At 37.8% G+C, this 15,978-nt stretch overlaps 2 protein-coding genes across 3 annotated transcripts; one reads left to right on the top strand and one right to left on the bottom strand.

Moving 5' to 3' along the window:
- Positions 1-6,945: 6,945 nt before the first annotated feature.
- RB195_008281 (uncharacterized protein) lies at positions 6,946-9,400 on the bottom strand (the record flags this gene model as incomplete). Of its 2 annotated transcripts, XM_064194706.1 has the most annotated exons (7): positions 6,946-7,158; positions 7,699-7,804; positions 7,865-7,992; positions 8,046-8,228; positions 8,310-8,526; positions 9,231-9,303; positions 9,361-9,400. In XM_064194706.1, the coding sequence occupies 7 exons, from the start codon at positions 9,398-9,400 to the stop codon at positions 6,946-6,948; spliced, it is 960 nt and encodes a 319-aa protein (XP_064045851.1). The 2 variants fall into 2 exon arrangements, with proteins under 2 accessions (XP_064045851.1, XP_013293404.1); XM_013437950.2 differs by having other exon boundaries at positions 9,231-9,400.
- A 597-nt stretch (positions 9,401-9,997) lies between these two features.
- RB195_008280 (uncharacterized protein) lies at positions 9,998-14,057 on the top strand (the record flags this gene model as incomplete). Its single annotated transcript, XM_064194705.1, has 2 exons — positions 9,998-10,151; positions 13,489-14,057. The coding sequence occupies 2 exons, from the start codon at positions 9,998-10,000 to the stop codon at positions 14,055-14,057; spliced, it is 723 nt and encodes a 240-aa protein (XP_064045850.1).
- Between the last annotated feature and the right edge of the window lie 1,921 nt (positions 14,058-15,978).

Here is a 15,978-nt window from a genome sequence, read left to right as displayed (position 1 = left end):
CCACATGACAGGTAAGTTGTGATAGAGGAAAATAGAACATGAGAATTTCTACACAAAGCACCTATTAATCTTTGAAGCTGAATGACTTGACCATGCCGACAGAAAACGACTTCTTTAAAACTACCCTGTTCGTCTAACTAAGGTCTTTCTCTGTAAAATCAGCTGGAAAAAATAGTGTCAACACTGCCTGGCATCAAAAAATTCATCGAGGACATTTTTTGGTCAGTTTTTCAAAAATTCCTGAAGACTTTCTTTTCACCAGCTTTCGCGGCAACAAAACCTACGACAATTTCCAAGTTTCTCACATTTCCTCAAGAAAAAGTCCTACATATTTCACTCAACTGCGAAATACTCACTAGTCACTGTGAGTTAAAGGCATTAACCCACGAATCTGAGGTGGTACGGATTTCAGGTGTAGTATTCGTATACGGGATGGGAGACAATGGAGAGGGGGGTGATTCCGTCCATTTCTTCCTAATTGCCGTAAAAAACGGCCCGGAAGATACGGCTTCTGGTGCGCTATTTTCTACGAGAAGTTCGATTGGAGCGCGGCAGCCTTGTGCACAGGCTGCATCTTCCGAGCCGTTTTTTACGGCAATTAGGAAGAAATGGACGGAATGACCCTCCTCTCCATAATCTACAATCCCATATACGAATACTCCACCTGAAATCCGTATCACTTCATATTCCTGTGGTGATGCCTTTAAGGCAAACAAACTTTGGAAGTCTGATGTGGAAAAAAAAGTAACATAGTACCATTGTTCCAGTAAAAAAAGTAGAACTGTTAGCAACTAGTTATCGTGATTAGCTACAATCAAACCAAGCTGTATTTAGTACAAAGCTCAGAAACCTCAAAACATTATTCCAAGAACTAAATGGTAACGGAAAGAAAAGCATGGGGAACAGTAGTACGGTAACTATCTCAGTAAAATGAAAAAAAAAGCAAAAACGATGGATTTATAGACACCATTCGATTACAGCTGCTCGGAGCATACTTGAAAACAAATAGTTAAATTAACCTGTTATGATAGTTACTACGGTTTCTCACGAGAGTTCAATTTCACGCTTATCCTTTACAGGGTTTGAACAAGAAATTGTCAATTTAAAAAGGAAACTCTACGATTTCGCCTTCAAATCTCAACATGCAAAAAAAAACCTACTAAAACAGCGCGAACACAATCCCCTCAGCTTATTAAAATCCTAGTCATTTTAAGCTGTGGATATACTCCTAAGAATGTATCAGCTGACGCATCGACCAGGTAAATCGGTAAAAATGGCGAATTAACGGGCGTCCTCAACGCCGTTTATTAGAACTGATTGTGCATTTGTAGTCTATGTTCGTCAAAAAAAAAAACGTTCGTCTCTAAGAAAACCAGGATCAGAGGACGAAAGAAGTAAAGTGCATATTCAAGACGAAGGTATTCAAAGTCGATGCTTCGCTTCGCAGACGAAGTCAACGACGAAAGTGTTACATTCTTCGAGTATAGCCGCAGCCTTGGCCGAGTGATTACAAGTAGATGTGAGAAAAGACGTATACTCTAACGAGATCTCGCTTGAAAAACAGAACGAAGACATGTACTACTCTACACATTTGGTCCTCATGACATGAATATGAGGAACATCGATCCTAGTCGCAGATCTCAATCAATAAGCCCTCAACGTGACGCAATTTACTCGATGTATGGCCAAAAGTGCATAAATCGATTACAGCCTCCTGCCCGGGAAAGTTATTTTCAATTTAAATTTGTCCAATGAAACACCGCAGAGTGAGGACGAAGACACATTAGGCGTGTCCTCCAATCTCATTTTAGACATTCTTTTACTGATAACTGGTAGTGAACACGAGACCAGCAGAAGGTCATGTTGATATGGAGATGTTACGTTTTCTTTATGCATGTGACAAAATAAAGATGGTGAAAGGAGTGTATGGAGAGCCTAATGCTGTTTAATAACTTCTCTACACGGATACTTTCCTCTGTGACATTGAATCAACCGCTAGAAACTCCTAGAACCAATGTCTGCTATAACGTTCCATCGAGCTGAATAGGGAGAGATTGATGATGGGAATAATCGCTGATGTGATGCGTAACAAATATTATGAGATTATGTGACATCTTTCAGAACTGCAAGCTACGAAAGTGGAATTCGAAAAAAAATGTCCTCAATTAATTAACATTGACCAAATGGAAAAAAATTGCAGAAAGACGAAAGCAATTGATTTCTATTTCAATCTTCAGGAAGCGACGCAATCCTATCCATGTTTGGATCACATATGCTGCGTGCCAACACACCGAGAAGATCCACCTCGCATGAACCTTGTGAATGGGTGTACGGTAGTGATTTCGCATATATGCAATTTCAGACTTCGAAATAAGAATCTCATGAGAACGAACAGTTCAAATTAAAGGCAGTGTATCGCAAAGCTGACGATGTTAGGGTCTCTGCAGGCAAATATAGAATTCGAAGCATAGATTTCAAGTACGCTCAAGTGTCCCTAAAGGGCTGAAAACCGGCATGGGAAACGGTGTTTCTTCCAACGAGATACGTGAGAACGCACCGTCATTGTGCACGTGCCGCATCCTCGAGTGAGTGGTCCAAAATCAATGACGTCTCCTCAGGAATCACCGTTCAAGTAAAACCAGTGAATAGGCTGCTGAGGTAAGATCGCCAGATCCCTCATACTCTACTACCTTTGTTAGTTAAATACAGTGGTTGTAAGCTTACCTTACAAAATCAGTGCTGTTAGTACCATGTACAGAACTAACGAAATCGAAAGCAGTCATTCTAAGCAAGTAGATGAGTTACTTATTTTAAAAAAAATATATTTCAATTGGTTCCTGGAAGCATTGCGAACCAGTTCCATACTAATGGGAGTTCGATTCTTGATAAAGGCTGAGTCGGTTCGAGAAGAAAAAAAGAATAAACGAGTAAACAACTTGTAGGATTTTTCTGACCATGGCACGGATGATATGATTCCTTTAAGAAACAAAACCAATATAGAAAAAAAAGTTAATGAAAAGGTCCGAATTTCAAGTTCTTGAAACTTCTTGCAGTTTTAACCGACACCACAACTCCGCTTCTAGATATCCAATTACAGTTTTTGTGTGCGTAAAGAAAAAAAACTCCTCATCAATGTTTTTCCTCTCAAAATTAACTATTTAGATTTATGAGTTTAACTAGACACTTGAAAAGAATGCCAAAAATAGTAGGTATTTGTCAAAAAACACTGATAAGGATAGAAGAAAATGACTGCGAACTTTTTATGACGTTCAACGAAAGTGCTATTGATTGGAGAGGAAGCCACAATGAAAAACGAATCAAATAGTCGTTTTCCTTCGCAGAGAATTTCGTTCCATCCTTCTCTTTTCTGCATTTCTAATAGAGTTCTTTGGGAGGAAAAAAGGCAAAAATGTTTGCCCAGCAAAAACCTCAGTAGCATGCAAATAACGTTAGAAACACACTTAAGGCAGAATAACGCGGAGTCCGGAACAGTCTAAACATCAATACTTAGCCAGAGTTTTAAGTATGACGTGGAACCAAGGAAGGAAATAGTACGCATGCCCCCGACGCCTTCTGACTAGGAAAAACCTCTACAAAAAAAGAAAAGTCTTGAAGAAATCTCCTTCTGGAGTGCATTCAACCTAAGAACTTATCATTTACTCTAGTAAAACACCTCAAAGATAGGAGTTCAAACACTGACGAAGGTCCGGACAGCGTTGCCGTGCATTGGCAAATGATGACGTAGGCGAAGCCGAGGTCTTGCGACGCGGGCGCAGCGCGGGCTGAGGAACCTGCCGCGAGATTCAAACTTCCTGCTCGTACGCAATTACACACGTGTACACGACACCATCTCATAACTTGATAAATTACGATTGAACATCCGATTTATGTGAAGTATACTGTCTTTTTTTCAGTTCAATGGAAGTGCGGCTCTTACTTGTTCAGGACTTGTTCTTTTCCTCTAGTGTATTCTTAACACAATTCTTGTGCTAAACTGACGACGAACAATCATGACCATTCGAAGAATTCCTGGACACATTAAACATGCCAAATATTGTGTACATTGCAAATATGGATCCCTCCTTTGCATCTTGATTCCTGCACAGACATTGCCGTGAAGCCAGCATCTATCGGAGCCCCAGGAATCAGGTTAATGTGTACAATCACATATGTTGATATGCGATCGATTGCTATTGCTGTCGATTGAAAATGATCAGTCTTCCCGCGTTACTTATCGAACAATCGCATCCCTGCCCATCCGTTTCACCTCGTTTCGATCCCCTCGCCAACTCCTGTATTTCGTGGTGGGAGCCATGAGATTCTAACCGTTCCCTACCTTCAATGAAATATCATTCTTGAGTGTCCTTGAGTGTTGTGTTCTCTTACTTTTGCGAAGAAAGGATGCATCCATTGTATGAATTTGAGTGAGAGATTGAGTAATGTAGGAAGACGCGGAGGGGAAAACCACACAGTTTGCCGCAACTACATCCTTTCGCAACGAAAACGTAGTAACTGCCGACTCCTCTTATCGTTCCGAAAAATTCTGTCTCGCAATGCAGTATTAAGCTAGGAGTTTGGAGAAAAACGTGGTTGGGAGGGGGGCGCTCAGGGTGTCTTTATTTCCCCACGCTTGCACTTACTTTTTTCTCTTAGTAACTTTAGCTTACGTGTCATAGCTTACATCCTCTAAGGCTAATGCTCAGGCTTTAGGGCCCTCATCGATTTGATCATTTACTTCGAGAAATAAGAGCGCCACTTAGTGCCGCCCGCCCTCCAACTACATTTTACCTAGAACTTTGTGTGTATAAAGCATTCCCGAAGACATTGCTAGGACTTAAACTTAGTCTTTATTGAGGTTACCTGGAAGTTAGAGGTTCTAATAACACTAAATGCCTATGCTACCTTTTACTGACGCGGCTTCTCTTTGGTATTTAGAAAAATAACGGAATAGAACACCAAGTACTTGTGCTTAACAACACTTGACATAGGAATGTGTGCAGAATCGCCGACACCTAGACCGCTTGCTGGCGACCATGCCCTGCTGGGATGTGGAAGAAGTAGAGTTTTGTTTTGCTACCATAGTGAAAAAAATCTTCCTTGCTCAGATCGCTCTCCACTTCCTAAACGTCGTTTCTCAGTCGAAGCATTTGATTCGGGTACGTAACCTGAATGTTGTTCTGAGTGACGCATTTGAAGTTTATAAATGTATGTATAGTTTATATATGTAGTTTATATATGTATGTATGTATGTATGTATGTATGTATGTATGTATGTATGTATGTATGTATGTATGTATGTATGTATGTATGTATGTATGTATGTATGTATGTATGTATGTATGTATGTATGTATGTATGTATGTATGTATGTATGTATGTATGTATGTATGTATGTATGTATGTATGTATGTATGTATGTATGTATGTATGTATGTATGTATGTATGTATGTATGTATGTATGTATGTATGTATGTATGTATATATTGCAGTTGTTTTTTTGTTGTGTTGTGTGTGTGTATGTATGTATGTATAACTATGTGTATGTTATACCCCTAACTTTATACATGTATGTTATACCATAGCTCTAGGTAAGCTAAGCGGTAAGATCAAAAGGTGCAAATGTCAAATTTCGTTGACGATTTTAACGCTTAGGGAACAAAAGCAATGAACGAAGAGAATGTGATAAAAAGAAGGACAATCCTAGAATTACCTATGTATTGCAGCAGAATATAGTAAGTAAACGCTCACATGTTCGATAGAAACAGCTGAACACATATTGATTTTTACTTTCCAGCAGATTTAGTTATCGAGGTTTTTGAATGAAGAAGATGTGTACTATTATATGTGAATACACGTTTCTTCCACCTTTCATAAATAGTTTGTCAATTCATAAGTTGAGATTTGGTGCTGCATCCTTGATAGCAGCAGAATTCGAGAATGTTCGATACCTTCTATTTTTCTAGGGTTTCTTTTGTAAGAATACGGTAGTTTCTCTTAAAAGGTATTGTGTTCCTATTCTCATATCTCATCACTTCTTGCGCAGAAATGCAGGCAGATATACCAATAACTTCAACGAAGTACTGAAGGTACATATCACTTCTCCATGAAGCCAAAATAGATTTGCATTGATAAATAGTGGAGTAATCGTTTCCCAAGTTTCTTTGACCCAACCTCAGATCAAGGTCTGTACTCTGGATGCACAATTTTAACATGTTTATGTTGTTGACTTAGGCTAACTGCACATTGCGGAACCCAATAACGAGCTGAAGTGGAAATCTGAACAGTGAGGAGTACCTTCACCATCGGCTCCAACTTCATATGCTCACAGAAAAAGTCGAAAAACAGGAAAAAAAAACAACTGCACATTTGCAAGGTTCACACCACAACAAAAGAAGATACTCTATCCCACGTCCCCGACAAAAAAGAAAAGAGAAACAGAAAAGAAAACAGAGATAGAGTAAGAAATACTACTTTTATAATTCCAAAAAATAGTTTGAAATCCTAACATTGATGGAGAGTTCAATACACCAGTCCCTAAGCAGTTATAGTACACACATTCACCAAAGCTTGAGTTGAAAGATGTTGGAAGCTCATCGGAATTCGATTTTCGAATTCTATAACAATTATTGCATACATCTACTATGCACTAATACATTATTATTCTTTGAACTGGACAACACAGCAAAAGAGGGTAGGATTGTCCTAATAACAAATGTAGTTATTACGAGATTAATGGAAACAAAATAACAACAATGAGTTTAACATCAGGAGGCCTTGAAAAATCATTGCCATCACTAGCAAAATACTTTTGTAGAACTTTGACGTCAATTATCACTTTGAAGGCATGGCCTCGTCACAATAATCAGGAAACAGAAAACAATATGTTCCAAAAACGCTACAAGATCTACTTCAAAACCAAGTAACAAAATGCTGGTTGCCAAATCTTAACTGGCATGTTGTCTCCGCTTAGCCATTTTGCTATCTACGGCATCCATGATAAGTCCTGAGAAAACAATGGCAGTCGCCCACTTCTGTCGGTCGCTCAGCGGATGGTTCATGAACACTACAGATATGATGATCGTGAATAACTTTCGTGTAGTGGTGATGACGGAACAAGTGAGCGGAGAGAACTCGCTGATCGTTTTAAAGATGAAATACTGAAAGAGAAGTACTTCTCCACATCATACTCGAAAAAAAAACACAACTGAAAGATGGCTCATGCACAAATGAAAAGTAGGGATAAAATGTAGTTGGGGAGGGGGGAGGCACTCGGTGGCGCCCTTATTTCTGGAAGTAAATGACTAAGTCAATCGGGCCCTAAGAGCTAAGAATTAGTCTTAGAGGATATATGACATGTAATCTAAAGTTACTAAGAGAAAAAAGTAAGTTAGAGATTCGAAAATAAAGGCGCCACTACCAGTGTGTAAATCGTTCTAGGTGAAACCTTCCTAGCTGATTACATAGCAGTCGACCTGGCGGCCAGTGTCATCGATCGGCTAGACTGGTCACGGGATGGTTCAGATGCTGCGACTAGGGGGACAAAAATTCTGGCTGGAACTGTACATGCAGCATCCAGACATACTAGGTCATAGTTTTTGACGTCCTATCGTCATGTTATGGTTGCCTTTAGTTTCATCATTAAAAAAATAATGTTATGAAAAAATGTATTTATAATGAAAGATCAAAGCTTGGCCCACCTGCCCTCCGCAACTTGATGCAGCGACAAAACACAAATCGAACAACACATAGGAATGACGCTGTACAAAACCGATAAATTCGAACAGCTCGCCTGTTACAACTAACCTGTAAACATGTCCTACTCAAAAAGATAGCTGGGAGCACCAAAAAAAAAAAAAGACAAACCCTATCATGAGGTAGATTGTTGAGAAGAAATTCATATAGAACATCATACTAAGGGTACTTCGTTTATAACTCTTATTAATTCTGTCCTGGATAGAAGTGGTCGTTCCATCCATAGTTAATGACAGGAGCTTGAAAACAGAAATAAAGATATGTAAATACTTGAGAATATGTAAAAACGCACCAACAAGAACTCTCCAATGCCTATTTGTTTCTCAGACGTTGATTTCTTGTCCTTATAAAGGAACATGGCAACGCCAAGAACTATCATCAAAATAAAAATGTATTTCCTCCATGAATATCTCTTTCCAGCAAACAAAACACCAAAAACAAGGACAGGGATCGGTTTGCATGACTTAGCTAGAACCTAAACAGCTCCAGATGAGCTAACATCTAACAGCTCGGGACACATCGAGTAAATACTTCAATTAAGAATGAAACAACTGACCTGGGTTGGATAAGGTAAGTACTGAAGAGCTTGATTACTACAAATCATTGCACCGAGATAGCTAGCCGCACATAATCCATACATTCTTGTTGGAACTGTGTCAACATCCCTTTTTGGTCTGAGAATCCAAGCGAAAATGGTGTTTGCCACGCATAAAAAGAACACCAGAGCTTGGGTGTAGGTGAATTTCTCTCCGTTGGCATATTTCCCTTGGACTCTGAATGATAAAAGATGAACGAAACCAAAACTTGGAAGAGAATCTTCACTGTAACTGATTCTAGCATTAGTGATGAGAGATTACCAATGCAGTGCTTCCTACAAATATTTTTCTCAACGAAAACACATAAATTGTAGCAAGGATGTCCAGAATTGAAGTTAGTTAGTTAGTTAAGATTCAACATATTGAAGAGATTTGGTCCATTTTGGCGACATTTCAGCGGCGAGTACGTTCAATTCACAGTTTTATTTTTCTTCTTTTTTTTTGAAATTATGTACATAGGTCATAAAGGAAAGGAACAACTTTGAGTGTATGAGCAACCTATACTCTCCCGTCGATATCTTGTACATTTGCAAATAAGAAGGGCAAGAAATTTTAAATAGTGCGAAATCTTTTCTTCAAAAAAAGTTACCGAAAGTATGTTCATCGGGAGGAGATTTCGTTGGTCTCTTAATTTTCTCCTATGCCCTTGGTGGAATACCTTCAACGATTTGACAAAGCATGACCTTACGGGATTTTAACATAGACACGGCAAACCAAAAAAAAAAAAGTGTTTGAATGCACCTCTACATATTTCCCCTTGCGAGAAATTGCTTATACCTTAGGTCAGCGAAGCCTTTCGTAAAATATACGGTCAATGATCTAGTTGGGAAAGCCAAAGTACTACGTAAAAAGGTAGAAAGAGTGGGAAGAAATCAACTCACATACGTTCTTGCTGGATTCCAAAATAAAAATAACAAGTAAGAATACCACCAGCGCAAAGAAGGAAGTGAAACGCTTCAACCAGGTGTGATCGATTAGCAATATTAGATTGAGCATCCGGTTTTAGTTTACCCGTTTCATCTTCCAAATGATGATACTTTGCCGTTGACATCTGAAAAACAAGCAAATAACGAAAAAAAAAAAACAAAAATAAACATGGAAAGAGATTCGTAAGCCAACAAATACAGAGGAGAAATCTTTTAGAAAAGTGTTGGAAGGTGCTTAAAATGAAAGATAAGAGCCAGAAAAGAGGTATGTGACAGTGAGCAATGTAAGCAATATAGTGGGTGAAACAATATAATAAGATTTCAGTTAAAAACAATTCGAACTTTAAAACATTGGTCATTGAATAGAATGTTTTCGTACAGAAGAAACCCATCAAAACAATACCAGAAAACATGAAAGATGAAGTAGCCGAAAAATTGGAAGGAACCGCGGCTACAAGAATAAATATACAAGAATGTAACCGTGGCTACAAGAATAAATAAAATCGCAAAAGTAAACGGAAAGAAAGTAAGATTAATAAGAATAAAGAAAAAAGAAAAAAATAAAGAAAGAAGAACTTAACAGCGGGAACGCAAATAAATAAAAACGCAGAAGTTAAGTAACGCTAAACTTATCAAGAAGATCAGCAAGAAATCATCACTGATACAAAGATTGTTAATTGGCAGAATGTGGGGAACTCGAAGTGTTTCTCGTTACGCAGGCGATGGCTACGTTATTTGGACAATCAGGTCAACGAGGAGGACGAGAGACGGCGAATGCGAACGCCTTCATCGGCGGGGCACGTCCGACACGTCAGCATAGCACCGACGATAAGCGCACGGGAAGCGTGGGCGGCAGCAGATCTACTTCGTATCTGGGTGGTTCGGGTGGTTCTTTTCCGTTATTTACAGATTTCCTCTACGAACACAGCATTGAAGTGCGAATCCATGTGATGGCAAGAGAAAAAATTGCTGAAGAAAAAAAGGAATCGAAAAAAAATACTTGCACATATAAAGTCTGGATTTGTTCATTGATGTTGTGAATGATGTGGGTTTAATGCTTACATTTCTTAAAACAATAGTACTTCTAAATCTTCTAAATTACGAAAAGAAATAACGAAAAACTTCAAATTACAGAAGAATTACATCAAAAATTACAGAGTTCCATTCATCTGTGATATGTTTTTCATTTCCAGTTCCTCTTCTCCTGGAATATGCTCATGTAATATAGTAGAGTCAAAATGACATGAAGCATGATGCAGTTCCAGAAGCGGCTGCTCTCGAAGCGGCACGGTGGAAATTGTGGTTGGAATCGAGGTAGGACCATCGCGAACTGCAGCAATGAACGATGGTGACAGAGGTCCTCACTCGAACTTAACCGCTACGCTCCACCGAAACGCCTCGAGAGAAGCCGCGTACGCAATTGCACCGTGCTTCATGTGTCGTTTTGACCGTACTATACATTACGACAAAAGCTTCAAACTACAGAAGTTCACCTCTGTTTTTTTTTTCTGCTGTCGAAGCTATTTTTGACTTCCTACGATTTAAACAGTATCGTTAAAGGGAACATATCACTAAAATAACGTAGTACGAAAAACTCAAGGAAGCTGTACAGTTCGGGCTGTAAATTGAGGAAGTTCAGTGTGGGTCCGCCCAACTTCCTCTAATCTTCCTAAAAATCGGCGTTTGTCCTAGCGAAGTACGTTGGACAGGTCCCGGTATACATACTCCGGTCCCCTTCTTTGGTCTTACTTGAATAGTCTAGCGAAGAGGCATTATTGATCCCCGACCGCTCACTCGTAGGCGCGTGCACGGTGGTGCGTTCCAACTTGTCTCGTTGGAGGAAAATCACCCTTTTCCAAGCCATTTTTTTACGACGATTACGGGGAAGTTGGGCGGAGCCACGCTGGGTTCTGTAATCTACAACCCGAACTCAACGGGTTCCTTGATGTTTCTGTACTACGTCAGTTTCGTGATACGCTGCCTTTAAAGACATGACGAAAAGTGTTTAAGCCAGACACTCGACCAAAGTGTCGCAAATCCCTGGTATGGTAACCGGTACAACTTTTACATAACTTTTAAAATCGGATTAATGGAAAATCACTGGGACAGAAAATTACAACGAAAAAAGCTGTGCAAAAGTCCGATTATGGATGTGCTGCTGTTTGCTTGTTCTCTAACAGTTTTCTTCTAAGATTACTCTGAAGTTTCCTTCGTTGACCGATGGGCACGCGGTGAGAGCACCGAAGAGTAAGAATAGAAACAATCAGCCATTAATGTGCTCTATCCATGACATGTGTCGGCTTCCTTGATGTGGACAACAGAAGTCGTGGTCCATGCCTAAAACCACACCTTTCCTATTATTACCACAGTGATTTTTTTAGTTAAACAATTGAAATAGTGAACGGAAATAAATTTCATTTCGTAGTGCTTTGGTGTACCTCTTCTGTTTCGTTCTAATGTTGAAATTTGACCTCATAGCTGGATGTCGTTTTCATATACAAGTAATATTAGAGATGAATTAAAATGTCATGTAAATTAAAACATCATAAAATATTGCAGACATGAGTGATTCGTGTAATCTACGGCACTTAGTTTTCTATAGTTTTTTTTTTGCTGGAAGTTGCACAACGACAGAAAGCATTCACATTCCATCAGGATACAATGAGCACCTCATTCGTAATCATCTCGAGTGTTTATCGTAGTCCATGACTTTAGAAAATTGAAATAAACAAGTCTGAGTTCGGAAGAATTCCTAGTCTTCTCTAAGACGAAATTCCACTTCTTAGGGTGTGTCAATTTTAATTTTTTTTTGTGGTTTTATGCACATTACAGTTCTGTTAGTTAGGAATTATGTTAGCAGTATTTCAGCAGATTTTCTTTAGGAACGTTCTTCTCTATATTTTACTGCTTAACATGAATGATTAGCCCTTTGGGTTGGTTGTGACCCAGAATAAAATTTCCACTTCGTCTTTCAACGCTAGGTGTTTGATCGACAGCATTATTCGGAAGCCCATTACTTGCGTCGATGAACAGTTTTTGTATGCAGTTTTTCTTGCAGTGGATTTCTTCCAGTAATAAATAGGATTTGCACGAATCACGGCAAAAGCGCCAACCTCATTCTCCAGAAATCTAGAAATAGAACGCGCGAGGAATGTCAAAGTGACCAGTTCACCCAACGACGCAACACGTGTTTTCACCTGTAACACGATAAAATGGAAGCTAAAAAAATGGGTCAGTGATTAAACACGCTTTCATTTCATCACTTAAATGGACGTAAAGAATTGCTTCGTTCTATAAAATGGTCAGTCTGACGATCTTTTTTCATCTTCCTTCTTCACTTGATGGTGTTTTTTTGTGTTTTTTCTGTGAAGTTTTTAAAGTACCTGTTGAATTCTAGTCACCACTGAGGAGACCTTATAAATAAAATTCATCCGAACAGTGCTTTTAATAGAACTTCGTATCCATTTAGGTACAGTAGGGTCAGAACGGCATGAAGCACGCACGGAATTGCGTAAGCGGTTTTTCTCGATGCGCTTCGGTGGAGCGCAGCGAGCGAGGAGCGTGGTGAAATCCTTGCTGGCACCACCCATCGCTGCAGTTTGCGATGGTCCCAAGTCGGCTCCAACTGCAGCGTCCACCGCGCCGTTTCGAGCGCGTACGCAAATGCACCGCAACTCCGCTCGTGATTCATGTCGTCTTGACCCTACTATACAGGATTTTTCATGCTTGACTCAAAACTGCAGCATCGAACAAAAGTGATTCTTCCTTTTGATCTTCGTTCCTTCCAATTTAAAGCACATAACGAAAACTAATCGAATTACCTAAGTGAATTTGTAAAGTGTCAAATTTTCCTCATTTTGCAAAACTCCTTGTGAAAAAGGCGGCTATCCTCCGTCAGATGTTAAAAAAAATGATCGGCTTTAGTGTAACAGTCCTGCAAATGTAAAATTTCTGCCATTTTTTTCTATGTGTTTTTCTATGTTTTTTTCTAAATGTGTAACTACAATGTTATTTATGATTCTGATCATACATCAGCGAAAGGGCTTAGTTCATAGCAGTGGAGATATACGTTTAACGCTTTACGAGAAGTAAGAATTTTCCTTTTAAGGAGAAAAACTACTTCTTTTTGAAAGTCACATGTTACAGCTGCTTTTTCTAATTGATAAAACTGCTCTTAAATGCGCTAAAGTTCGCAACACTGCAAAATTTTGAGAATCGATTGCTTTTTCACCGTCATTTCGAGCAGCTCGATCCTCTGGAAATTTATTATTATTTCTATTATTATTATTATTATTATTATTATTATTATTATTATTATTATTATTATTATTATTATTATTATTACTATTATTACTATTATTATTATTATTATTATTATTATTATTATTATTATTATTATTATTATTATTATTATTATTATTATTATTATTATTATTATTATTATTATTATTATTATTATTATTATTATTATTATTATTATTATTATTATTATTATTATTATTATTATTATTACTATTATTACTATTATTATTATTATTATTATTATTATTATTATTATTATTATTATTATTATTATTATTATTATTATTATTATTATTATTATTATTATTATTATTATTATTATTATTATTATTATTATTATTATTTCTAACCGATATTATTTCTAACCGTATTCAAAAGCTGCTCGACTCTGCTCGACTGCGAGGAGATGACATTTTGCTAGACTGTTTTGATTGCTTGTTTTTCGATATTTTTGAAATTAGCTTCATTTTAGTTAGGTAAATTGCTCCAAAAAAAATCCTGAAGATGTTTGTCTGCTCGCAGTGAAGTATTTGAGATTTGTTAGTCAAGGTCTTCTTTTTTCACTTTGTTTTCACGAATTTGAAAAGGAGCATATGACCTTATGACGTTTCTGAAATTTTCAGAATATTTAGCAATATATCGAACAATCAATCTTTTTCGTTTGCTCGATTTTTTTCCAGAGAGGTTATAGTTTAGAAACTCCGGAATATCGGAATAAATTTCAGCTGTTAGCAAAGATCAGTTACGTTTCAAGACACGCTGAAAAATACCGCACGTTCAAAGTATAAAGCGTAGGATTCCAGAAAACTACTCAAGCGCACACAGTCGTCCAGAAATCATGTAAATAACACTATTTCCGTCAATGACATTCACGAGGGTAAGATTTGCGGTGGTTAAACGATCCAGGCGTTAGGACTTCTTAGCCACACACACTCCAAAAAATGACTCAAGGATTGATCGTTCGATAGCATACCGAATTTTTTCCCTCATCATACTTCATGGTACTTCCATCGTATGAATTCCACAGCAATCTCTTGACATCAAAAATCAAAAAAATTTAATTTTTGATGTCAAAAGATTGCAGTGAGATTTTCAGCGTCTACAGCGAAACTAATCAGTTTTTAGCCGGATTTAAAATACAGCTACCATGTTTGTGCGATTTCTGGATGCACATCAAAAGAAAACCTGATTAAATGACTCATTTCCTGTTTAAATGTTGCCATCCATTATCCTTATACGTCTGTATCTCAAAGATCACATAGGCTCAGACTGGATGGAATCAGTGCCTCTGAATAACAGGTGAGGATTTTCTCAATATCTCGAGGATTCCAGAACTTTCTAATCCTCACCGAGCCAAATATGATTCGATCGCACACGAAGTGTTTTTATCAAATTTACAAACATAAATTTATTTATATTTTTATTTTATTTAAACAAACGAACAAAAAAGAACTAAGAAATGCGTAATCAATTCTTTTATCTACATACTGACACTCTTTTTTTTAAATAACTTTCTGAATTTAATCTCTTTTTATCTCCTAGTTCCTTGCTTCTCCTAACCAAGAATTGCCTTGTTTTGTAACTGCTCTTGCAAATTGTACTTTGTGTGATTTTTTCATTATGATTCATTCACAAAAACATCCGGTGATGATCATTTTATCCTACAGGGATTTGCAAATTTATTTCTATGTGTTGCATTCGAAATGCAACTCATTACATTGATTTCATGGGTAAAAAAAAAAAAAAAACTTTGCATTCATTTCTCTTGCCAATCAAATTTTGCATTGGTCTAGATGAAAATTGGTATCTAAATTGGTAAATTGGTATTGGAAAAAAATTCAATTTTCGAACTTGTCGTTGATGTGATGTTTCTAGTTCTAGTGTGAGTTTATAGTTTTTATATTTTTAGTTTTGCTGGCTTCGGTTTGCCACTGTGTTCTAAAACCTACTGAATCCATCTCTCAAAAACTCTAACAGAAAAATCCACCTTTGAACCCTAAAAGCTCTTCCTTCACGGGAATTAAATATGATTAGAGAATATGTTTAGGAAAGAGAGATGTATAAAGTGCTATGAATAGAAAAGAGAGATGTATAAAACTAAAATTGTTTCGTGAGGTTCAGGTACATCCTCGAGCCTGAGTTATGAAAGCAGGGTTAACTTGGCTATATTTGTATTTAGTTTTCAAGTATGTTGATCGAAAATTGGCGTATGAGGATGGCGTGGGAGCATGGTAGCTGGTCGAGCACAACAACATTTCACGCTTATTTGCACCTTGCTCTTTCGGTTCGGCTCACCAATGAAGGTGCACGACGATAAGTGCTACCTCTTCGATGAGTTACGGCGCTCTGTTTTATTATTTTTAGTCCGATCAGATGGCTCCTTTGCATGCACGATGCACGA

This window comes from Necator americanus, chromosome III, assembly GCF_031761385.1.
Source record: "Necator americanus strain Aroian chromosome III, whole genome shotgun sequence".
Taxonomy (NCBI): Eukaryota; Metazoa; Nematoda; class Chromadorea; order Rhabditida; family Ancylostomatidae; genus Necator; species Necator americanus.
Note: the sequence above shows the minus strand (reverse complement) of the source record. Positions and strands in the feature narration are given on the sequence as shown.